General features: G+C 40.5%; 1 protein-coding gene across 1 annotated transcript in view; it reads left to right on the top strand.

Moving 5' to 3' along the window:
- The first annotated feature begins 22,820 nt into the window (after window positions 1-22,820).
- Window positions 22,821-26,566, top strand: part of THSD7B (thrombospondin type 1 domain containing 7B) — a 243,907-nt gene continuing 240,161 nt past the window's right edge. The window contains exon 1 of the mRNA XM_065750321.1: window positions 22,821-22,959. Coding sequence (XP_065606393.1) covers window positions 22,821-22,959 — 139 coding nt within the window. The remainder of the gene's footprint in view (window positions 22,960-26,566) is intronic.

Raw genomic sequence — 26,566 nt, forward strand, 5'->3', positions numbered from 1 at the left:
TGTGAGTGGTGGCTTTGTCTCTGAATGTGAGTTTAATTCTCTCCCTCTCAGCAATGCCCAGTAGCCTGCTGGACCGCCATGTTATGCGGATAGCACTTCTGCCACAACAGAATTTGTTCTTTCTGATCTTAAATTTGAACACTGCTGACAAACTGCACCTTAAGACTTCATGTTCAACACATCATTGTATAACCTTACATGTTTTTTTTTAAAGTCCAAGTGATGGAGAAATAATATGATAGATGATCAGATCAGACCAAAGCCTTATGATTAACTTTTGCAGGTATACTTGGTTTTTAGGTTCTTGCTTCGATTACCTGTTGTGGAGGTTTTTGTGATTTATCAGTTTCCTTTATTTTGATTAAGAGAGTAATTGAAGCAAATCCCTGATATAGAAGATACCAAGTTCAAATGTAGGTCATATGTAAAAGGATTTATATAATGAACTGTGTAAAATATCTACTGATTTTTCTCTGGTGCATTCAAATATGTTCTTTTAAAAGCTGCTGATGTAAAGCTCAGATTATATATTGGGACCTTAGAGTCTTTTCAGTATAAATTTGGAACAGTTCTATATGTGAGATTATACTGCAGATAATTAAGAGGTCAAATGTGAAGAATGTGTCCCTCCATAACCTCTCCATCCTGTGGATGGCTTTGTAAGACAGGAGTCCTGTCCTTTAGAAACATTCCAATGAGTAGTAACGTTACCGTGTGGTATAGACCCTTTCTTCATCCTCAAATATTGAGGGGTTTAACTTGAAGTTTCTGAAAAGCTCATTGCTCAGTGGAACTTGATACTGTCTCTGCTTTGAAATGTTTTAATAAAAGGTGGTATAACCCAAAGGGAATGGGTGAATTCATGTAGCTGGACTTAAGCACTAATTTTGCCTTCTGCAGTCTGTTGAATGTGGTTGGTACAGAGCATATGCACCTGGTTTACTAGTTTTTATGCAGAACATCCTCTGCTCTCCTACTGCACACTTCTGCACTTAATCTAAAATGGTGATGTCTGTGTTAACTATTGAAAAATACTGTACTGCACCATGAGAAGTCTGTTGAAATAGAGAACTGTAAAGCTTGGGAAAGTTAATTTTGAGACAGTCTGTGTATGTGTGTAAGCTTACTCTTCCGTGTCACGGTTTGTGGCACTGTTAGTGGGCTGCGTTAGAAGCTGGAAGCCCAGGCACCCTTGGGCAGTCAGTGAGTAATTCTTTGTGCTTTATCTCACAATAGCTCATGGGAAAGAATGTTTTATGAGAAGCTTAAATTTGTGATTCAGAAATCTTTAAAACCAATGCTATAATATTTGGTACAAAGTGCTTTAAGCTTGAATTTCTGTTCTACCAAATCTGCATGTTAAGAAATACCACTGTGTTGTGTAGTTATTACACTGCTGTGTTCTAATTAAATAATATGGTTCCTGTTTTCTAACCACTAGAAAATACTGTCAGCACACTCTTCGCAAGAAGGCTGGGAGAGGTTCACTCTTGTGTGTGCTATTCCACTGCTTTCCTCAGACAGTTTCATCAGGTTATGGTGTACCTGAACAGAGTTAAAAAATGCATCTGATCTCAAGGCTGTGTGGCCAACACTGTAACATCCAGCAGTAAGCTGGGGCTTTAGAGATGAGCTTAAGGATTTAGCAGAGAAGTGTGGGTTTGGGCATGACATTGGCAGTCACCGTTATCTTTAATCCAATAAACTGATGAAAAAGGTGCGAAAATAAAACTAAAACAAACAAAAAAGCCCATTGAGAAAACTTCAGAATTAGATCCTTTTCAATACTGTTACTTTACAGTGATGTCGGTGAAGCAGAGATTGTCAGCTGCTAGCATTTGTTTCAACAGAAAGCTGAAAGGGGAACGTTTATGCTGTCTGATATTGATGTTGGAGTCATTGGGGATTACAGCTGTATAGAGAGATGCAAGGCAGAACAGTGAGGGAATCGATATGATTTGGGGCTCCAAAAGTTGCTTCTGCCATATGGAAATGATGCTGTGTGTCTCTTGCAAGAAAGAGGCAACTTCAAGGTCGCAGGAGATTGCTGCTGCATGCTGTGGAATAATAGGTGATAACACAGGTGGATTGCAGTAGCACAGGTGATGAGTCTTGATGTTTCATAAGCTCTCCATGACTGTAGTAGCTCGAAATGAAAGATGTTATGGTTTCAGGACATAGCACAGCCTAGACAAATGAATTTGTTTTCCAGTGATGCTGATACTCGGAGCAGACTTGTGTCCATCTCAGCAGCCTAAGTCACCTCAAGGACTAACTGAATACTGCTGTCAGATGTACTTCATAGTTTGGCCGTGTCAATTTGGGTGCTTTGCATTGCTTAGGGACAGGCAGGAGGGCAGATGGATGGCTCCTGAGGGCAGGCTGAGCATGTTGGGGCTTCCATAGGAGATCTGAAAGATGTTAACAGACTGAACGCAGAGTAGATCGGGACTTCTGCAAGAATATTAAGCACTGCATAAAAAGCTTCTCAATCTTTTTCCGGATTTATCTTGCGATTCTTTGCTCCGTGCTGAAAATATATGGCCAGAAATGCTGATATCAAGTGAATCATTGGTGTTGTTATTATATCGTGGGTAACGCTTTTGAGTAGCTAAAACAAGCAATACTTTGGGAGTCTAGTAAAACATATGTACGTTGAAAATGATACATGATTGCTGTTAAATTTTATAAATCTTTTATAGTGTGGTAAATGCGCTAAAACCAGCTAGGCTGGAAAAAATGTGCAAATTAAAATGGAAATTGAGAAGGCTAAAAGAGAGAGATACCTATATTTGCAAGAGTACATGAGAAGATGTTCCTTGCGTTACACTTGCCTCTGTGTAATCCAGCTCTGAGAAATGAGGAGAGGAGGAGCTGTGAATCGACACAGCTGTTTGGGACTTTGCAGCAGCAAATTCAGGTGAGGACTTGGAGCCTTTCTGTGGGGAAGAAATACAGTGAAGAGTTCTTGGGAGCTGCTCCATCCCTAACAAAGACCACTGTCTGCCTTGCCAGTGTTCCCTGGTGGCCTGCTTTCTGCTTGGACTTGGTGTGTGATGGCAAAGGGCTGGTTTGGTAATGTAATACTAAGGGATGAAAGTTCTGCCAATTCATCTTCACAGCTGGTAGCATGGAGGTGCTCTCAGAGGAATCAGCAGCTAAAGACAAAGTGAGATTTCAAGTACGCTTTGATACTTTTCCCTTCCAGTTTGGTCATTTAAATCCATAACCTTTTGTAGAGTCAACCTGATGTTTCTTTTCCTGTCTGAGGCTGGCAGTAGGGCGGTAATGGGCTCGTGCTGCAGCAGGGAATGTCTGTCTGGGAAATGGTGTCTGTCTTATCACAGAGAATCACAGCTCTCAGAGTTCTTACAGGCTCTCATGGATTAGAGCACCTTTTCTGTCATCCTGGGGAGATGGATGAGGCTGAGGGACACCTGCTCTGAAGCAGTGCTCTTTCAACAACTGTGTGGGGAGATGGTGGAAATATTGCCAATGGCCTATGTGTCAAGAGTAAGTTTGGGAAGAGTTTTCAGTTTTTTCAGTGCACGTCACTGGCAAATTGACCAAACTTGAGTGCTCAGTAAGCTTTGTGAGTGGTGGAGGTGCCCATCCACTGCTGGAAATGCCTGGAAGATTGAGTTCAGTTCTCAGCTGTTGATGTTAGGTCGTGAGCTTTTTGCATCCCCAGAAGGGCCCCATCTGCAGTGAGGGGAGGCAGGTCAATGGCAGCATGCTCTAGTGTGGTGCCTGTAAGCATAATGATGGTTTCTCATCTAGGACTGTCAGTACTGGCATTTAACTGGGCAGGAACCTTAATCCAACATAAATTGTTATGAGCCTTTCAATTCCCACAAATTAAGGCTTCAGCTGATAGTTTCTTTCAAAGTACAGGAAGGTTTTCTAGCGCTACGATTTGTGATGTATTATTTGTCTACCCTTCTGATTCAATTTTCTGTGTGCTGTTTGACTGCTATGAGGAGAAAAGCCAAATGCTTCTGAATCACCGCTCAGGACAGAGGTCACAGTGTGGCTGTACTTGTGGGTACGCTGTGTCTGCAGACCTGAAGCTTGCAGCAAGGAAATGGGGGGCAATGTGGAACTGCTGGGTTGGGCTGAGGGCAGTTTTGGACCCCACAGTGTGTGTGGGACATCAGAGCCTGGGCTGTGCTGAGCAGTGCCTTGCTGTACGTGGGTCCCCATTGTATCAGTCCTCTGCTTGGATTTGGTGCTGGCTGCTTTAATCTCAAAAATACGTCATTTTTTTCACCAATCTTACAGTTTAAAGTAGGAAGCTGTATTGAAGTGCTTTTAATTTTCTGTTGGGATTCTGAGCCCCCTAGGATGCATTGAGGGGACTGTTTGCAAATTTTATGACGGAACCATGAAAGACAGAAAACTTCCTTTTCTGAGATAAAGGAGATTCTCATGCAACAGCATGATGTATAGATCTGGTCCTTAAGGAAAAGAAACACAATAGTGGTGGGCTGTAAGAGGACTATTTATGGAGGCGTTTTTTCCCCCGATTATAGCAAGGGTGATTATTTTTAGTTGGAGACCTGATATTACGCCAGTCGCAGACAATCAATTTCATCTCAAATAATATAGAATGTACTGTCAAATTATATATGGTAATTGATTATGAGCTTGTATATAATGTATTATTACATCTTATTTTTAGCCTGGTTTGTTAGTGCCTCTTAGCCTGCTGCAGTCTAAACCGAATTTCATAGAGAGGTAGATGTCTCAAAGGCAATTACGTTTCTATGCACATAATGAAAGCTGGAGGCTGCCTGAAGTAGACAGTCAAAATTAATGCTCCTGTTGATGGAAAGGCTGCAGCATCCCTGGTTTGGGATAATGCATGTGTGTGGCTTAGGGTCTCTACACGGCTGTTGGTTGGGGCTGAAGTTGGAGGTGCTACAGAAGGATGAGGAGGTGTGAAGAGGAGTTGGGGATGTGAATGAGACAGTGAGGCAGCTGAGGGTGTGTAGGAAGCTGGAGAAAAGAGTGTGGGCATCTAGGGTACATCCATATATAACTAGGCTTCAGTACACCCATAGTATGATGGTTGATAAGAAGGAGCAGTGAAGGAAATGGAAATGTGCAGAAAGTGCTTTTTCTTTTCCCTGATGGAATTATAATAATTTCTTTTGAAATGAGAACGTAACTTCCAGCAATTAGAATGGGTGGATGCTGTCAAGATTTCATTTTGATAACTTTCTTGGGTCTGTGATTTACATTAGAAGCCAACGTAAGATGTGTAAAAGACCACCCTTCTGCTGGAGACAATGAAACACTGAGGAATCATGCCAAGCCATGACTTGATTCAAGAGGAAGCCGTATGCAGGGATGAGGTGCCTCATACATTGCCACTTTCTCTTGTGGATGATGCTTGATTTGTGTGTGAGCACAGGAATTTGCTGTGATTCAGAGTAGAGTCTAAAAATATAAATGGCTGTTCATGATGTGGGCTATAGTTCATTATCCAGTTATTTTCTTTTGGAATAGTGAACAGCTAGGCTAGAGCTGCACATAACCACCTCTCAACAGTGTGTTAAGAGGCATGTGCAAGCTGACTAAACACAGCTTCAGACAGACCTATGTTTAGGGTCACCACCATACAGTTTGGTTTGTGAGTGCCTGTACACTGCTCTTTGCAGCTACATTTTTCTGGAAAGCCTTTAATTTCCCTGATATTCTTAAATTATTTCAGAATCAGAAGAAAATTGCACTTTTTGAGGATTTTTCTCCCGGATTTTTTTCTACTTTTCTCTTTGGTTCAAAATATGAGGGTTTTTTTTCTTTGGTATTTCTAGGAGGCTATGGTAGATGAAATGTTACTGATGAATGCAGTTAATAAGTACAGTAATGAGTGCACTTTACGTATAGGACTGTTTATCTGCATACATTAAATGTTCTGGGACTTAATCCAGAAATGTGGCTTTCCTTCTAGAAAGAAAGTAAAAAGAATGTTAACCAAGTAATTTGTGTTTGATGTGCATTAAATTACAAACAAATTTTGAGTTCAGTGCCAGCAGAATCAGGTCTGGTATTGCAGTAGTTCACATCAAATGAGGTAACTTACTTTATGCAGGATTTGTTAAGCACTCCTTGTATTTCAGATAAAGATTTAGGGAGAGCTTTTAGGTTTTCTTTTTTATAGTAAAAGAAATTGAAAATTTAATCATGAAAAATTCATATATACTTCACTAATTAAGTGTAAGCATCAGAGTTGATCTAGGCAGAATTTCTTTTGGTTTATCTGCACTAACATTATCTCCACTGGTATGGTTTTCTGAACTGATCTGTTCAGAAGGAAGCTGTTTCTTTATAGAAGCTCACGTAAGGAACTAAGCCGTCTTTAACATTTTACATCTATCATAATATTTCTGTTATTCTGTAGCACAGCATAATAGCTTTTATTCAGATACTTACGAGGTCAATTTTAATCCCCAAATAACACTGACGTGTCAGGATTATATATATGTGTAGTTTTTTTATTTTCGGTATATCTGGAAATTGCAACAAGGCTGATGGACACTTAGTTTTCACAGGCTGCTATTTTAGCCCCCTCAGGCAATTAGAAGAGAATTTGGAATAGTATGTGGAATGTGAATAATTATGGATGCATTTCTCTTTCATTTCTCTCAGCCACCAGTGTGAGAGGCTGGTTTTTGGAGGCTCCCATCGCTGCCTTCTGCAGTCCTGACCCAGCTATGGTGTTCTGAAAGGAGCACCTGAAATCATGGCTTGTGTTGAATGTATTGCCAAATAAGGCTATAGTGGTTTTTTTCATTTTTTTTCTTTTTCTTTTTTTTTTTTTTTTAGGCTGAGTCCTTGCCTTTTTCTTTTTAATAGCAGTTTGATTATAAGTTAATCGTTTAAATGATGGCTAGCTACTTATTTAAAAACAAATATTTTGACTCCTGGTACTCTCAAACATCACATCTATATTCAAAGTACGTATCGTAGATGAAGCAGAAGTTACAGCCTGGATTCGTATACTTCCAGGAGGATTATTTGACCTGCTTATTGCAAGTCTTTATTAGAGAAGACATTTGAAAAGCTTGCAGGAAAATAATTATCTATTAATGTTTTCAGAAGTTAGTAAGACAAATAAGGATTATGGATTTACAGAAACTTCTCTGTATTGAAATGGAAACACATGGAGCAGCTTCTGGTGGTGTTATTTGGAGGGATGTCAAGGTATAGACCTGGTGAAGATGTGCTCCTGTGCAGTGCCCTGTATGGAAGTGTCTGTGTGGAAGCAGAAAGGAATTATGTTGCTGTACTGTTCATTCCTGATGAATCAGTGCTCACAGAATGATACATTTATTTTTAGCTCTGAGAGAAACTCCTGAATCCTCTTTGATGAGAAAAGGTATGTGAGAGTGAAAGCTGGCAGCTTGTGGGAAGAGGAAAAAGGGAAGGTTGGTACTTGACTTATTTCCCTCTCCAAGCTGTTTCGCATTGGCAAACAATGTGATTTAATACAACAAATATGTAGAGAGAAAAAAATTGACTAGCAGAGACTGTTCATTTGGTGTCCCAGTGTCTGTCACATGTGTAAAGCATCCATTGAAATGCCACTGAAACTGAAGCCTTTGAGTGTTGCATATGAGCCTCTGATAATGATCAAGTGCGCTGTTGAGTGGTGGAGTGCACGTGGTATGCATAGCATGCATTTGGGCACTAAGAAATAATTAAGCAGATGTGTGTTGAGTGCATTAGCTGGAGCTGCTGTGTTGCTGTTCACTTTGCACTCGAGAGGACTTGCAGGGTTTCCTCTTGAGATAGGTAGGAGGGTTGCAGAACTGCTCCCTGTTGCAGACTCCCTTGTCTGCTGCTGGGGGTGGGTCTCATAGCTCCTGGGGTATGAGGTGGCCTTTGCTGCTGTGTCCTGTGGGCACCAGGGCTGTGTTAGTGGCTTTTCTGTTGTCTTACTGAAACAGGTATTTTTTTGTAGCCCAAGGCACCACTTCAGCAACTTCTAATTATTCTTTCCCCTTCTTGTTTAACTAGAGGCTTTCTGTCCCTAATTGGATGTGATTCCGTATTACATAGGCTCTCAGTGGTGAGCTTCATGGATAGGCACTTTCTTTAAATAATTGACTGTGTCTTCTTTTGTTGTGGCAGGTCTCTGCTCACATTTCATCTCACCTTCACCTTCTTTGTGGCTGTGCAGTAATTTGGGTCTCGTAGCCTTTCCCAACACGCCTGTTTGCAGTGGGAATTGTTTAGAAAAGCTACTGGCTGGGTGCTGTGCTGCTTTGATAACTTGGAAGGCAAATTGCTATTAGAATAAGACTGTCTCAGGCTAGTTCTAATGCTGGTGCAAGTTTTCTGAAGAGAAGCAATAATTTCTTAGCAGCATTGTGCAGATCTCTGATAGTAATAGGCCTGAACCAGAAATAGTCAAACTCCTTTTTTTTTTTCCTTAGTAGAAGTATTTCTATAATGTTCACTCACGGCTTTAATGCTTTTTCCTGGTGTTTTAATCCTAGTGCTAGCAAAAGATAGCTGGGCTAGCTGTCAGCTCCTCCTGCTCCAGTGACTCCAGCTCTGGAACGCACACTGTCGGCTCCTTGCTCCTGGATGACACCTCTTCCATGGGATCCAGTGGCTGTCTGTTGTTGGAGTGGTGGCAGGTACTTCAGTGAGTGATGACAGTGGAGATGAGAGTTTGGAGGGTCCTTATGGCTTAGCCAAGGTGATCTTCTAAGGTGGTCTTGGCAAAGGAGCCAAGACAGCTTTTCCTATGTGATTCAGTGCAGTTATGAACCTGCCTTTTCTATCTGTACTTGAAGCATCTTCATCTGAAGATAGGTTATGCATTGCTGCTTCCACACAGCTCTTAATCTGCTGCAGATGTGTGCACATCACAGTGCTCTATCTGAAGGATGAATCATGTGTGCAGATGCCATCAGTGCCCTAGCACCAGCTAGATCAGTCAGATGTGTCCTGGATCTGCAGGCTTGGCAGTGCCTTACATCCCTAACAGAATCCTTACAGAGACATTCTTAAAGCACTTTTTAAAGCTCTTCTTGAATGCATTCCAGAAGGCTAAAAATATGTAGCTTATGATATTACCTCTATCTGTTTTGTGTGAGAAAACACATGGCTGTATTTTCCTGCTAAATGCTGTATATTGTGTGAGTTTTCTTGTCTGTTCTCATTGCCTATTCTAAAATGTGAATTTGCCATTGATTCTTAAGTCTTAGATGCTGGTGAATACATCTACTAGGTATAGGCTTATACAGATAATGTTCATCACTGCTTGCAGCATATGGGAGTATAGCGAGACACTATTTTTTACACTCTATACATCTAAAAAAGCTTTTTGCTCATCTTTATGCCCGTACTTTCATTTCTTGCTGTTTGGAGAGTTTGGGATTAAAATGAAGGAAGTATTAAGTACAACATAATCCATTCACACCTACTTCCACAGTTCTTTATTACAGTGACTGATTTATCTGTGGGTAGACTTTATCAGTGGGCACCTTTCCATTGAGGTGGATATTGGTGATAACTTTAAATACAACTTAACAGCTTAGTCAGTGTACATCATACTTTGGTAGATGAGTTGTACAGGTACAAAGAATTACACACATTGGGTTTTTTCAATAATTTTTTTGGACTGCTTCTTACAAAAGTGATTGATTGTAATAATAATCAAGGTGTTTAACCTTGAAGTACTGCAGTTGGAAGCAGGCAGACTTTGGAAAATTGCTTGGAACTCCTGGGTTAGAAGTAAGACTGGAGAATGGAGTGATCTTTCTGTTTGCAATTTGTGTCACATTTGAATGGATAGAGGTCCAGAAAAAGCAAAACAAGACTTGTGTTGTGCTGTAAGCTGTTTATATGCTTCTGGGCTTAGGGTGTTTTTTTCTTCTTTTTTAATTTTTTTTCCCATCAAATGATCTTCAAGGCAAGAGAAGCTGTATTGTCCTCTTGTTGTTCATCCAGTCTCTCTCTTTGTGCTTGCTTGTTTTAGGACACGAACGCTGCTAGCATCAGAACAGAAGACATGAGAGCTACTAAATAGGATTACGTTAAAGTCATTCTTCAGTTGAGCTCTTACATGTGATTAGAAGATTGCCTTTCTTTTGCTGAATTGCAGTATACAGAGGTCCTTGTTGAGGGAATTCCAAGTTGCTTTCAGCATTCGTTAACACAGAGTCCAACCCACTGTTAATTGTATCAAGAAGGAAACATAGCAGGAAAGCAGAGCCTGTCATTTTAAACAGGTTGATACTTGAAAATGTTCATTTACCTGTAAGTCAAGGGAAACTCTTCCCACTGGACAAGAAATTCTCTAGTTTTGTTTTACCTTCATTGTGGACCTATGAAACAATTGCTGGTACAACAAAATCCCAATCTTGAAGTAGAATGGGGGACATTTTCCACTTTATAGGAATCAGTCTTTTTGTGTAACTCACAGCAATTGCAGCCCTTTAAGAAGACTCACTTGCTGAAGAAAAATTGTATAGTAAATGGAGTTTTGAGTCTAGAAGCAACCCAGTTCCCTACTAGTTTTACCACATAAGGAAAAAAATATAAAGACAAAATTATGACCCAGCTCTTGTGCTGCCTTTGCTGAATATTGTTTGGTAGGCCAATTTTTCAAGAGATGCCTAGGACTTACAATGTATTTACACAAATCTAGCATAAAATTACAATTTAAAGGGCAGAAGTAATCAGATGTATTGGATTGCTGCAACTATCAAGCCATGTATTTATTTCAGATGGAATCTCTATGATGGGAGAAAATGATGAAGGACAGTACAATAGTTCAAACCACGGGGAAGACAAGCCTGGGAATGAATTCAGATTTTAATACTGAAAGTGTTTATAGTAGTGTATGTACTTCTAGCAAGCAAGAATTTATGAGACTTGGGAATCTATCAGCAAGGGAGATTTTATGCCATTTAAAGTGCACCATTTCATTGAGGAAGCTGGTAATCTCTGTGAGTATAAAGGTTGACTCAATTTTTATTTAAATTCTGAAACACATAGAAAATGAATTCTGAAGTAAACTTCTATCAGTGTGCAAAAATGTGTACGGAAGCTTTTATGTATTAGCTGACTCGCTCATTTATTCACCTGATTAGGGAGAGTGCAGTTTATAGGGAAAAGATATATATCAAAATGTATTAACCTGTGAAAGTTGGACAAGTTTATCTTCAGTAGTAAGAAAAAAAAAACAACCCATGCTTCTAATTTCTTATTAAGAACAAAGAAGTGCTTTATCATGCGCTAATGACCACATAACCTATTGGTCAGAATGCATGTCAACACTTGGCAGTTGAAACTGAAAACATTGGGCTCCCTCCTGTAGTGTTCTTAAAATACACCTGTTAGCCAGGCTTGGCACCCTGAGAGCTGCTCTCAGTCCTTCCCCTGCAGCAGTGTTTTACATTCCTTGCAGGCAGCTTAGAGTTGTGCCCAATGTGTCTGAATAGATACACTTTACTTTGCCATTAATAATGCAACAGAGCTTTGAAACAAAACTAGCCAGGGAACATCAGGAAATGATTTGGTATAGCATTTGTTGTGTAATTTGTCTATTTTTTTTAATCAAATTGAGTCTAATCAAGAGCATGCTTATTAACAAAATTTTAACTTAAACTAGTATAGTTAGATTAAAAAAAATAATTACGTGCACCATAAAGGCACCATATAAAAATGAAGTGCCTAAGCTTTTAAATTGCAGTTGTTGGTGTTTACGAGGACTGTCTGCTTGTTTTGGAGAGAAGTGTGTAGAAGGCTTAAGAGTGTCTTGAAAGCAAGTGTCTCCAGCAGATAAAAGCAAAAGAAGTAAAAGATTGTAAGTGATATTCCCAAATTCTATATTGAATATGATAAAATTAGAAGTAATCATGACTATCATAATGATTCATACAAGGCAACCTTAATTTTAACTTTTTTTAAAATTCTAATTATTTCCAACTCTAAAATTGTTATGGTGTACTGTTTTGGATATAATGTAGTGTATCTATGCTGTTTCCTTCATAAGCTTGTCCAGAAAGGGGGAGGAAGCAGAAAGCAATGAGGGAGAAAATGTGGGAGGCATGGAAAATGACCCCAGGGAATCAGAAGGTAGGAGAGGGGAGATGCAAGTGAGCAAAGGCCTCATTAGGAGAAGGAACAAAACATTGTAGTGTGAGAAATGGGGTGAGAAACCAAGCTGAGAGAAGGTGGCAAGTGTCATAAAATTACATCCATTATCTTTCAGAAGAAATCAACTAATTTAGTGTGGGAGAGAATTAGAGGCAGAGGATAAGAAGCAGTTTGAGCACTGAGGAAAAAGGTAGCCAGGAGTAGATTTGTGGCAGGTGATTAAGCTGGAGGGCGGAAGGAGATGGCAGTGCTGATTAAAGAGAATTACTCTGTGGAGGAAAGCTGTCAGGTTTGTAGGATTTGCAAGAGCTGAAGCGTAAGTTGAGATCTTATGTCAGTTGGCATGAGCTTGGTGGACTAAGCCCAGTAGTGGGCAACAGAAACAAAACCGTCTAGGGTGGTGTCAAATAGCTTGTGTGATTCTTAGCTACCTGATCCTGCTTTCAGCAGGAGGCCAGGCTAGAGACCTGTGGAAGTAAGTAGGGAGCTGCCAGCCAGGGTTAGCCCGTCTTCCAGTGAGCATGGATTGAGCAGGCCTGATGGTGGTACTCAAAGTGGTCAGAGCAAGTGAGCAGTCAGCAAGTAGCGTGGTGTAGATGGCTGTGCTGGAAGGATGGGCATCAAAAGAAGCTCATGTTTGGAGACACGAGTCCAAGGATGTGGAGATTGCAGGAAGTACAGTAGTCGTGTACATTCACAATGGTTTGATGACCGCGTTACGGAAGCAGAGCTAGGGGAGGAATGGTATCTTTTTCTTAGCCTTCTTATGCCTATCTTCAGTAAATCTCCACCTAAAAGACATTACGAGGACATAACTTCAAAGAACCTTTATATTTTAGGTTGAAAGTGCCTGATTTGCTGTGTGAGGTCACTGAAGTAGGGCTAGAGATCATTGGACAATGAGTACTCTGCATTCAAAAGCAAAATAAATCTTCATAGAAGCTGAAGTTGGTGACAATAAACGTGGGGCTTAGAAGGAGTGAACCAAAGATAGTGGGGTAAAGAGATGGTCAGAATTTGAACATCAGTGGAAGTGGTGTAGAGAGAAAAAATGTTCTTGGATTTAGTAGAGGAGAAACAGGATGAATGGATGAAATTGGAAACCTTAAGAGTGGAGGCAGAAGTATTTCCAGTGCTGTTTGATCCATAGCACTGAGTGTGAGAGAGACTCTGCAGGACACAGTGCGGATCCCTCAATTACTCCACCAGTGGCTCTCTCTGATTTGAAGAAGAGGTGGCAGATGGCTCTGTGTGGTTGTTGTTGTCAATGTTTTTTTCCCATTTATTTTTATTGGAGTAGGTGGTTCTAAACCAACAGAGGCATAAGATAAGACAGCTGGGAGTAAAGGAGTAGTGAGTCTACAAGAAAGGTAGAGGAAGAAATGAAGGGAGAGTAGGAATTTAGACAGGAAGAAGCGAGGAGGAGGTGAACGTTTCACTTGACATTGATAATTTTGGTTGCTGTATTCTGTGGAGCAGGGAGAGAGCTGTCTGCAAAAAAAGAGAACCTTGAATATCTTGGGTTTGTGAAAGTGTTTTCTCTGGGTTTGGTCCAGGTAGGAGTTTCCGTATGCTGCTTGGGTGGTAGTTTTGGTTTGTTTGCTGTGCTCTGGTGCTTGATTTTTTTTTTTTCTTTTTTTGAATTCAGAATGCATGAGCAGGATTGTTCTAGCAGAACTGGCAGAGGTAAAATATTTTCTAAGATGTCCTTTGAATGTGGGAAGGGATGTTAATCATGAGCAGACCCTGGACACTTGTGGACTGTGCAGTCAGAGAAACCAGAGAACGCTTCAAGTTACCAGTAGCACATTGAAACTCTGAAATATGAAATTAGTGGATAATTTTCGTAGGTCACGCTCTTTCCCATAAACCAAACTCATTTACTCTCCTGAGGGGAGACAGAACAACTGGGCTGACTTCTCATTATCTCTTCCTATGGCGTATCCTTATTGAATTACTGCCAGGTAGATGCAGCAGCTGCTCATCAAGCCACTGCAGGACTCCTCTGTTAATTGAACTGTAATGGGGGTGACAGCAGGGAAGGTCAGGATGATAGGACCAGTGATGTAACGTGAACTCTGGTAAGAACAACTGGCACGGGCAGTTGACCTTGCTTAAATAATATTATGCTGAGGTCTTTTATCAGTTGATGTCAGGATGATTATTTTTTCATATCAAAGCTGTGATAGTGTCAGGGACCCCTGTGTGAATCATATTCAATTGTGTTCAGGGCAAGTATATTTCTCACCTTAAAGAGAATGGTTTCCTATGTGATAAAATACAGTGAGTGACTAACCAGCTACGGGAGAAAACAATGGGAACATTAACAGACAATGTTTTTAAATAGGTATCTTGTTTAACTTAACTGATTGCAGTTTGGTATTTTTTTTGTTGTCGTCATGCACAGTTAATCTTGAGGTAAAAGCAAGTCCATTTTTAAAGAAATGTGTAGATTTTATTCATGCCTTTGGTATGAAAAACATATTCCTACATCTGATTCTGAGGCTCTTAAAGTGCATGGAAGTGACTGAGTTTGAGGCATGCATCATAATGCATGTTCTGAGCCAGATCACAAGTCTGGCAATTCTTCTGCTCCAGAGGAGGTGATGTGATGTGTGCATCTTCAGTGGGAGCTCCTTTTCCCTGGGTCCTGCAGTGCAGGTGGGGGAACGAGGTCTGCAGTGCCCTTCCCTGACATGCTTGCATAGTGGCTTGAGGTGTTGGTTGCAAGCAGCAGCTTGTGTGTTTCTGTAAACCTAGGTCTAAACATCCAGCACTTTTTATTACAAGCCACAAATTACATTGTGTTACTCCTAGCGTGTAGGAGTAAGTCTGCAGGGCAGTTACCAAAAGTTCATTGGTTTCGTAGTGCAGTGTGCATGCTCTCATCACTGCATACATATCTATATAACCCCTTTATGTAACGTGATCTTTGTGGGCCAATTGTCATTAATGAATGTACTCTACAGCCAGATGTTGCACATCTTTAGGCTCATTGACAACTGTAACTGTAGCCTTTGGAAGTGTGTATTTTTACACAAGACCTGACTATGCAGTTTGTTTTACTTTTCCAGCAGAAATAACAAAGCCTTGATTCTAGGAGGTCTCATCACTGGTGATGCCTGGTAGGGAATGGAGAACTGCTCCTCTGTATTGATCAGCAGTGTCAGCTTGGTGGAACCTGTGAGTATTGGGAGTGTTGTGGGTGTGCACTGTGCCCTGCTTTCCCATTCCCACAAGTTCACACTTGGGTGCACTGAAGTAAAAAGCTGATGACAGAAGATGCATTGGGATAAATGTTTGCTTCTGTACTTTGGAAGTAAGCTTTTGGAATGGAATTTATCTTGTGGATGTGTGTGTGTTTCTATGCACATCAGCTTATTTGCATGTAAACTACAGCGGGGTGGTTCAAACAGCCAAATGGTGATGACTGGATATACAAAAGCATGTTTTAGTAAATGCATTGTTTTTAATGGAATCACAATGGCAGAAGGGAAATGTTACGCATTCAGGAGGCTCTGAGCTTGCTCTCTGCCTATTTACCCAAATAACCCCGACCCACATCCTGCTGTCCTTTGCTGGGATTCGGTGTTGAACCTCTGTACTCTTTCCAGAACTGAGATAGTAAAAATTGCTATGTTTTCCCGTCGTGTTTAGTTAATTTGTTTTGTCAAGTGTCTAGATGGGAGCATGCTCTGCCTGCTGCCTGAAATCCCAGCACAAGAATCCCCATCCTGCAGCCAAGAGGGAGCTGCTGTCCCCATCCTGCTCCGTGCTACTTGCCCATGCTGTTCTGACCTTGTGCTGAAGGCTGATAAACTCAGTGTAGTGGCCGCATTCCAATAAGGAGTGGGAAAAAAACCCTGACCTCCAACCTGCAGTACCCTATTAATGTCAAATAATATAAAGTAATATCAGAACGTAAAAGGAAATCGCTGCAGTAAAGCAATTTAATTTCTGTGAACTGAAAGCACTTGAGTGGAAGTGCTGGGGAAATTTGCTGTTGTTCCTGCAGCAGAGGTTATGAGGTGTGTTTTTTTTTCCCCTATTTTTTTTAAACTCTGCTGCATTGTAATTGGTGACTTTGAAGCTTTCTTTTGTTTCCAGTGGGAACGATCATGCTGCTAAAGTAGAGAGCTTGCTCTGCTGAGTCTGATTTTCAGGCTTGCCTGTTAAAGGAAAATAATTTCAAATACTAGTTTTCAAAAGGTATTATATTGCTGAATGTGCATTATATGCAATGTTTAGCCAGTGAAATGAGAATAATCCTCTTTGAACAACAACATGCATTTACTGAACTGGTGTTGGAAGCAGTGCCAGCTGCCTTTGCCTTTGTCTGCCTAATTGCAATTTAACAGTAATCCGAGATCTGTGCAACTGTGACTGCAGTTCTTTGATAGAGCTGAGTTTGAAAGGACCTCTGGTTCATCTGCTGCCAACGATGAAAGCCACTGCACAACAGAGTATTGATAATGGACCCAAACTTCTCTTTAACCAATGGAAAATAAAGAAAAAGAAACAAAAAGAAACTTGTATTCCTCCAAAGCTGTCAGGTTTTGCTGTTCCTGTGCTGTGTTGTGCTGGTTGCAGGCTTGCAGTGAGCAGCCATCCACGTGTAGGTGCTAAAAGCTTCTGTAAGTTTGGGGCTGGTGCCATGTGTTTATAAGAGAAGTGTCTGCTGAGGGTTGTCAGATGCAAGGATCTCCTTGGGCTGACTCAGGAGGTGTGGAAGCAGCAAATTGCTGGTGATGGAGCACGTATAGCAAGAAGTGTTATTTGTGCACGCTCTGTTCCTTTGCACCCTGGGTGTTAGGCATCAGCTGCTTGTCAGAGGCAGGATCTGTGCCTCTGCAAAAGTTTCCTTTTACTTGTTGCAGCCCTTCTTGTTATTTAGTTAAATATGTGACAGTGCACAATCAGCGTGAAAAGGTTGCTGAGAAGTTATTGGGCACTTTCTATGTTCTGCTTCTCAGAAAGAAATCAATGCCTGAGTTCACAAGAGAAGCCTATTGACAGTCCTGAGCATTTTGATCTTAATTGCTCTGTGCTCGTTCCTGCTGTGAGGAGTATGATAATAGTTTGAAGAACATTTGTGAAGGTAAATGAGTGCACTTTGGGCGCTAAGACAGGATGAGTAGAGCACCAAAAGGTCTGTGGCAGTTAAATACCATTGAGTAGTTAAATACCATTGGCTAACATTTGGACACGTGTTGGGTCGCATGGTGACTGGTTTCTGGGGAAGGAAATGTCAAAGTACTGCTGGAAACTCCACCTGGTGGAGCTTCACATCCTCAGCTCTGAGAACAGTACCCGCTGGATGTATGGATGGTAGATGCCTCATCCCTGGAGGCATTCAGGGTCAGGCAGGACTGGGATCTGAGCTGCCTGGTCTAGCTGTAGGTGGCCCTGCACACTGCACAAGGGTTGGACTAGATGAGTGTTAAGGGTTCCTTCCTACTCTTAACAACTTGATGGTTCTATGCTTGTGTAAAAGCGAGGCCAGTTTTGTTTCAGCTGCGTGGACTGATCTTCTGAGCTGAGACACCCAACATGTTTTGATACTGAAAGTTGAGTATGTTTCTGTAGAGTATGCTGGGAGCACTTAGCCTAAACGAGATGCAGCACAAGTGCCATTTCACAGCACAGTTCTGCTCTATCAGTGTTTTAATTAAAGTCATTCTACTGATGGAAAGTCTATTCTCTGGTGTTTTCTTTAATGTAGTCATAATGCATCAGTTTGAGCTCCCTTGCTGGAACATTTTTCATTATAATCCACTTGACTAAGTTTATAATTAAACTTCTAAATTCAAACCTGCCTTTGTTGCGTTTTTGGGATAGATGAAAGCTGAAGTAGGGAAACTTTAGGGTTCCTGGGTTTTACCTCTGAACACATCAGTGCAAGTTAAGGAGAAATTCAGTGGCAGAATGGTAATTTCATATTCTTAGTTTCTATTCCCAGGCTCTTCTGTAGCTTTGAGCCAAGAAACTGATATACCGAATAGGATAAAAAAGATGAAATAATTAAGATTTGTGCAGTTTGACTTTGCCAGACTACCTGGGCTGTTGAATACAGCTAATAACCTTTGTAGGTAAGCACCATCTTTTTCATAGTTAGATATTGAGGAAAGTTGTTCCAGGGACCAGCTGGACCACAAGGCTGCCTGGGGCAGGAGGAGGCTCCTCAGCTTGTCTGTTGCTTGCTTGTAGTCCTCTTCCATGTGCTGCAGTGTTAGCACTGGGTGTTATTTCAGGCACAGTTCAACCTTACAGTTATTGTAGTGAATTACCAAAGAATTGTGGGGTTTAATATTTTGGTTCCTGTTGGGTGATTGCACTGGACAAATGTTTAGCTCATTCGCACTGTATGTTTTTATCCAGGGTTGTCTAACATCTTCCTGGAATAAAACTAAACATTCTTAACTGAGGTTTGTAGATGAAGGAGAGACGCAGAAAATCAAGCGACTGTTTTCATACATGCAAAGTCACATAACGCTTGTTTTCTAGGTGGAAACAAAGGCAACTTAGCATAACTCTGTTCATCATTTAAAAAAATAAATTGAGGAATGTGTACCTACACCCGTGTCATATGCACATGTGCACTTGTGTTTTGACATCTGTTCCTGCTGTGTGTACCTGTGCAGGTGTTTTCATTGTGTTAAACTCCATACCTGGAGAAGTAGCATCAGCATGGCAGCATCTCTCTAGCAATAGTAGAATTGTCTGACTAGGAAGGGATCTTTAAAGGCTGTCTGGTGCAAACCCTCTGCTGTGAACAGTGGCACCTATAGCTTGATCTGGTGCTCGCAGCCTCATCCAGCCTGACCTCAAGTGTCTCCAGGGATGGGCAACCTGTGCTAGTGCTTCACTAAATGAGGCTACTGCTCTGCCTTTGCTGCTGCAGACCTGGCTTTCTGTTCAGGACAGAACAGAGCTTTACAGATAACAACTTTTCCACAAAGCAAGTAAGATTTTACTGGTATTTGTGGGTATAGAGTGCACTGGAAACGTCCACATTACCCAGGGATATCACAAGGAGCAGGTTTGTGCCATGTGTGCTAGGAAAGTGGTTATGTAATTACTGCTTACGTTGACGTTAAGAAAATTTATGCATGATTAATGATGCTTATCTTTGTGCTAGACATCTACTAAATGATTTATAGCCTGCTAGAAGGGCTGCAGTTTCTCCTGTTGTTGTTGTTGCAGCTGCTTAATGTTTGGGATGATTCTAATTGCATCATATATTTTAAATGGAGAATGCCACCCAGGTGTCCATGTAAGCATTTCCATCTCAGACACGTATAAGTAGGTCAGGTTTACCTGTGGTGGGGGAAGGTCATGGCTCCCTGTGAACACGGGAAATTTAATTGGTGTATGACAAGGCTGCAGTCACATATTTGGTTTGGATAAGTTCAGTTACAAATACTGTACAAGCCCAGATTAGAGCAGAGCCAGATTGCATTTTTCTAAACCAGTGAAATGCTGCAGGGTGTTATGGAGAAATGTCTGTCCTGTGGAAGCTGCAGGAACATGACTGCTCCATAGCGCAGTGTGTGCAGATGGGGAGTAAGAGTGGGGTCAGCAGCCTGACTTGGAGTGCTCCTTCGCAGCTGGTGACAGTGGCTGGTTGCTGGAGCAACTGTGCAGAGCTTTCTCCTGTCCCCAGCAAGCAGGGATCAGGCCTGATGTGTAACAGGCTGCCCAGAGAGGTGTGGAGCCTCCTTCTACGGAGGTATTTAAGACCTGTGTGGGCATCCCCGTGTGACCTACTGTAGGAACCTGATTTAGCAGGGGGGCTGGACTAGGTGATCTCTTGAGGTCCCTTCCAGCCATTACACCTAATGTACTTAATCTGTGTTTTTCTGAGCATGATTCCATACGAACCAAAACAAAACCCTTCAAACACACAAAAACAACAGCTCATTGTTTAGTTTCATGAGAGTCTATTAGCACAATCACTTGGCCAGAGTGCTAGGGTGTTGAATACACCTAGGTAATCAGCTTTGGAGAAGCACTGTGTTTTGCAGTGAAACACATCTCAAACAAATTTAAGGAGTTGCATGAATTTTATCACAAAAAGACTCGGTGGAGTCAGTTTTTAAAATGTAAGTTTCGGGTTTTTCCCATTTCCAGTTTCTTTTTTCCTTCATATTTGCCAGTTTAAGCTGGCCGCACTGACACATGTGGGAGCTGAGATATACTGTGACTAAATTTGATGTGAAGTCTTGGTGGCCTTCATAATGTAACTTATTCATGTCTCTGTAGATAGCATATGTTGCCTGTGCAATATTTTTTTATCATATCAGGACAGAGCAGCCACTGTTCCAAATTGTGTTATGTGAACCTAGCTATGCAGAAAATCTTCATTGTGCTTACTGTGGTGTAAATCAGTGGGCTCTGCTCAGCCCTGCTGGGGTAGGAGAGATTAGAATCAATCTCGTGGTGTCTAATTTATTTCTGTTTTTTTGGACTTAATGTCATCTCTGTTCTTGCTCCATGGGGAGCAGCAGCCAGTTATCTTTGTAGGATTGCTTGAAGAATGAGTATATGAGAAACCCCTTGTTTTGGGCAGGAGTCTGCTGCACTCAGGGATTTACTGAGGTTTACTGTCCCTTTGAATGCTGAGAAGACGACAGTGTGTTTTGGAAGCAGCTGATTAGCACTACTTGTGCTTCATTTAGAAACCTCAGCATCGTCATCAACAGCTGCTGGGGGAAGTTTTGTTGCACTTGCCCCTTTGTTGCCCTGACCTGTTCAGGACACGTTTTTACTGCATCCTTCAGCAGCTGGAGTGCTGCCCAGCAAGTTCAGATGAGCATGGTCTGCACAGGGCTGGGGGTTGGCTCTGGTCCAGGACTTAAATCTGAACATCTGAGTAATTTCTCTGCTTGTATTGCATTTTTGGGTGTGAACTGTGTTGGAGCCAGTGTCACTTAGACCTTTTCTTTCTCTTGACAGAAGGTCGGTGACTGTGTTCTGACTGCTGTACGTGGTGACTGCAATGCTGATGGCACTGGGGGAGCTGCTCCTCCTCAGCTCTTCTGTGTGAGGTGAGCACTCATCTGGATGGGCAGGAATAGTTAACTATATGTGTTGAGGAACAAACCTTCTGCATCTCAGTTCTGAAGGGATCCAAGGTTTCTGGGGTTTTGCATGAGGCTACTTGTGGTGTGCGTTGAGACTCTGTGGGTTGTGTTCTGAACCCAATCTGAAATTCTGAAGATGTTAGAAATGCAGTAACCCTGTTAACGTTGCCTGAGTTTTTGTATTTGGTCATTTTGATGGGCTTCCAGGCCTTAGTGTTCACTGCTCGACTGAAATGTAAGAGTGAGCTAAATGTAAGAGTGAGCTAAACTAGACAGAACGTTGTATTCTCTGCTGTAGTTAGTCAATATTTGATTATATTTAATTGCATGAATTTATCATGATAGAAACTGTTTCAAAGTAATGTAAATGCAGCTTGAAATGACAGTCTATTCAGAATGTACTATATTTGGGTTTATCTTTAGTTTCTTATCAAGAACAACGATGTGTATTGTGCATTATGACAATGTTGCTTTTCAAAAGGTTAGAAATGTAATGGAATTTTCTGGACTAAACTTCTAAAAACCGATAATTTTAATGAAAATCACAAAGATTATGGTAGTGAAGACCAGTCTTGAAGACAGGTGTTATCTCTCTGCTTTCTCCGATACTGATGTGACATTTTTACCTGTTAAGTGTAGGATAAATCAATTACAGGGAAAAATAAATTAAGAATTTAAGCATGATATAAATAGAAAAAGTGTTACATAAGAAAAAATGGATGTAACACTGGAACCTTGCTCTTATTTCATGTGGCATGTGCCAGCATTTATTGGAGTGTCAGAACTATTCCCATTTGAACATGGATTAATGCAGAATACCTCGAAAGTTGTGCAAAACAAAATATCTGCCTAAATAAATACCTAGTTGGTGGTCTTGCAGCTTGAGAGGAATGCCGAACATTGAATCAAAAGTTGTGGGATTTGTGTGCCTCATTTATTCTCTCATGCTTTGGAGCTTTATCAGTGTACGTGAGCTATTTGGATGGTCACTGAAGCAGGCATTTAGAAGTTGGGCTTTTGCTTTGTACAAGATTCAGAGACTCTGCCAGAGACATTCTCCCTAGCTTCTGTTGTTGTAAAGTTATTATTTTAATGAATTACACAATGTGAAATCGCTCCAGCTACAGGACTTAGTATGTTCCTGTCTCAGTTGTGATGTGGCTCTTCTGTTCACCTGAAGTGATAAAGAGCTTCATCAGGAAGACATCTGGAGTATCTGAGTGTTGCTCTGGAGCTGGAAGATCAGGGTCTCAAATGCAAAGCCCAAATTGCTGAGAAATGCTCAAGTAATGTCAGCTTTCCCTTCCAGGCTGGTCCGTCAGGTAGTGATAAGCAGTGTCTCTCTTCCCTGCATTAGGGTTAGGTTTTGCATGTTACTTTGTGTCTCTTGTGTTAATACATGATGTGAAGCTAAAACAATTTCAGGTCTGGTGTTTCACTTGTCAGTGACCTTAAAACATAGGATGTGGAGTCTGTAGCATCAGACTGTGACCAGATTTCTTGCCATTTATTTGTATTGGCGAATTTCTTAAATTCTGAAGAACATTTAGCAACTTTTTTTCTTATTTGTTAATTTTAGGACTGAAGAAGACAAGAGACTGAATTATCTGAATTATGCTTCTGCAACAGAACTGGGTTTCTCCTCGTTGGACATGGCAGAGCCTGGGGAAGTCTTTTGTTTTTTTTGTTTTCTTGATGTTGCAAGCAGCTGATCTGGAAGCCAGGAGAGGTCACCAGTTTGTCTGGAAAACAGGTAGGAAGGAGATGAGTTGGTATATCTACTGGGTATTTCCTGAGTTTGAGAAAGGAGTGCCCCTTTTTCCATGCTATTTTAGATTGGTAAGAAATTTAAAGTGCCTGATAATGTTTTTATTCCCCCCCCCCCCCACATTTTTGTAACTGAGAAATAGCTTTGGGAAGGTAATCACTGTTTCATAATAGTAATTGGTTGCAGTTATGCACCACAGGGACTCTAGAGTACAATTCTGGACTCTTTAATGCTTGGTATTTTTGCTTGATACTGATAGCATCATCCTATTGTGCTTCCTTTGAAATATTTATTAATTTGTTTGCTTTTAGAATGAAAAAGGCACATCAGTGTCTTTCAGAATGAGCTAGAGCAAAAGTTTTTGGTTCATCTATTCAGAACTAACATTTGTTGGCAGATGTAGGGAATTAGCTCTATAAGTCAGACCAGATATACACAGTGCTACAGTGCTCAGAATCAGGCACGTGGGACCTTTGGAAAGCTTTGTGAACACATTGATAATTGCGATTAGGTGACAGGGAGAAGGCAAATGAGAGATAGTATGATATAAATGCATAAAACTAAGCGTGACGCATTGTTTTGTAGCGTGACAAAGCAACAAAGAATGTTCAATGAAATGGAAACACTGGCAAATTCAATAAATATTTAGTCAAAGGAAATATCCATCAGATATACGTAACTAAACCTGGGGCTTCAGAGCCCAGGATGCTTTTGAGATTTGGCCTTTTATTGACTGAGCAACAGAGCAGTTAAACTTGATGGGGAGGTAATTTTCTCCTTTGTTTTGGAAAGGTATTTTTAATTGTTATGTTATAAATTAAAGTACTACATAAGCTAAGAGAACTAGCTGCATAGTGAAGCAGTTATTCTAGGATAGATCTTGTTCTTCTGGTTGGATCAAAGGAAGCTTTCATGGCCACTGATTAAGAACTGGTTGAGTACAATCTCATTCTGTTTCTGAATAATTTTTTTCCTGCTGTCTTCCATGTAAAATGGAGGGGAAGTAACACACTATGAGCAGTCTTCCTCCGGTTCTGTGTTATATACGTGATTTCTGAACAAACTTTGAAAGGCAGAGTTGTTTTCATAAGACATGTTAGACTCTTCGTGCAGTTTTACTTCACTTCTGAAGTATATTATACCATCAGCATTTAAAGGTGTGTGCTGTAAGTCATAAAACATCTAATTTGTGCTGATGGTTCCAGCTGAAAATAAAGTGTTCTTGTTGCTTTAAAGACTGAGACAACAGTGGATAAAACTGCCAACAGCAATGGCACAAGTTTGCATGGACTTTGAGCTTGTGGTAAGTGTTGCAGATTTACAAGAAAATTATGTTGGTTATCATGGTCCTACGGGGAAGCAGAAATATTGGAGATCATCAGAGTAAATTTGTAAAACTTAAATCCTATTGGTACTTTGCTGTGCTTTCTGTCGTTATGAATGGTTAGAAGGTAGAACACTTCTTTGTGTGAAATGTTTTCAGAATGAAAATATGTGTTTATGTCATGTACATACAGTGTGGTGGTCTATTTTTGTACTTGGGTTTTTTTCTTTTCCCCTAGATAGAGTTAATTGTAAAGATCTATTTTTCTTTCAGCAATTTTAAGGAAGTGTTTTGGGAATGTTAAGAGAGTGCCTTTAATGGACTGGATCCAGAGTCAGAGAGGTTAACAAAGCCTATTACAGGATATTACTAATAAAAGAACCCTGTGATTTAGACAATCAAGTTCTTGGCCTGATGAGATCTGTGGTGTATATAATAGAAAAAAAAATAATGCTCTAGTTTGAGGGCTTGTGTGCCAGTATTTTAAAAATGAAGCAAAATAAAAGCACAGCCCAGCGCACCTAAAACTGAGTAATTTTAATGTCAAAACTGAGGAGATTCTTTCTGATAGCAAGCAAACCTGCAGCTGCTGTCCTTTTTTAATGAAAGGTTCTAATGAGTAATCCAAAAGGGGAAAAGAGATTAACTGTTTCATTTCAGAATCTTGAGTTGTCTTTAGCAAGCATGGCAAGTTATTTTACAGGTAGTAGAGATCATGGTACTGAAAGCTTTTTCCCCAGGAATATGAATTTGTGTGCTATATTCAAAAAAAAAAAAAAAAAAAGAAAAGGAAAAAGATGTTGTATTAGAGCTGAAGTTTATAAACCTGTCTTTTTTTTTTTTCCACCTAAGTCCTTGGCTGACTCTAATGAAGACTCATACATTTTCATGCTGGGGTTGATAGTCTTGGTATAGGTAAAAGCAATTGTATTGAAATCACAGCACGTATGAAAAGCAAAACTAAAAACTCAGGCTCGGTATATTTTAAAGTTTAGCAACTTGGTAGTGTGCATTTTCCTTCTTTATGGCCTGTCTTAAAACCCTTTATTTTTAGCTTTTGTTTTCTAGAGATGATATTATTATATATCTAAATATCTCTGCACTGTGTCTCTTGGTTTCAAGGTACTGATTTTGTGACCGCCAGCCTAACCATGAAAGCAATAATTATACCAATTATATTACTCAACTACCTTAAATAGCGATTAATTTCCTGATGCTTGTTAACTAACAAAGCAGTTTTATTGATATAATCTTGAGAAAACTTAATTGGATTTAAATCCCTGTAAATTAATATTGTTTAATGGGATACCAAATTAGCAATTAGCATATTTCACGATGATAATTTTATTCAACTCTTGTATTGGTCCTAAAATGTCTGGAATTGATGTAATGTAAAAGTGTTTGTCTTGATGGAGATCACTGAAGCTTTTAAAACTCTGGATGGAATATTGCCATGCATGTGAATCCACAACGTTGCTTCTGTTGGTGCTGATCCACAAATGAGCTGTAACATCTAAGTTTAGTCTAGAATAATTCAGGTGCCTCACGGGGCTGATGATTAGGATTTCAAAATTCTGTTGTCAGAGATGCCTGCAGCTCCTGTGTTGGCAGCTTGCAGACTCACCATCACTACCAGTGTCTTCATTTCCTTCATAAACTCATGCATCGGTTATGGTAGATGTGTTGCTTCCCCTGAAATGTTAATAGAAATGCATTTGTAGGATGATAGTGTTCAGATTTTTAGGGGAAAAGTTCTCTAATTAAGGTAAAAAGGGAAATAATACTCTGTGTACTATGGAAAGAGGAAGAGGACTATTAGAAACCCAGATATGTCCCAGTGGCTTCCCCATGAATAATTATCTCTGCAGAATGAATCCCAATGGGGATTCAGCCCAGCAGGGACATGCTCCCTGTTATGAATGGGAGAGCACTGAAAGTGAGACATCAGACTGGGAAATGAGTTTGTAGTGATCGTAGCGGAGAGATTTCACCTGAGGAAGAAACCATTAATCTTTTGGTGTTTGTGGGCTTCTGGGAGATAGGTGTGGGGAGCTGCATGCTGTATTGCCCCAGGTGAGCACAAAAGACTTTCTACACTTGAGAGTTATTACCTATATCTGAAAGTGCTTCTAAAAATAGGGCTAGCCAAATGGGTTTTGATCATTAGACTTTCTTCTGAAGCAATCCTTAATGGGAAAGATATGAAATGAACTTTTCAGAGAATGATCTTCTAATGTGGAGGAACCTTTGAACTCCGTGGAGGTGGGT

The sequence above is a fragment of the Cyrtonyx montezumae genome, unplaced genomic scaffold (genome assembly GCF_038088225.1).
Source record: "Cyrtonyx montezumae isolate F1298 unplaced genomic scaffold, pur_monq_1.0 scaffold_7, whole genome shotgun sequence".
Lineage (NCBI taxonomy): Eukaryota > Metazoa > Chordata > Aves > Galliformes > Odontophoridae > Cyrtonyx > Cyrtonyx montezumae.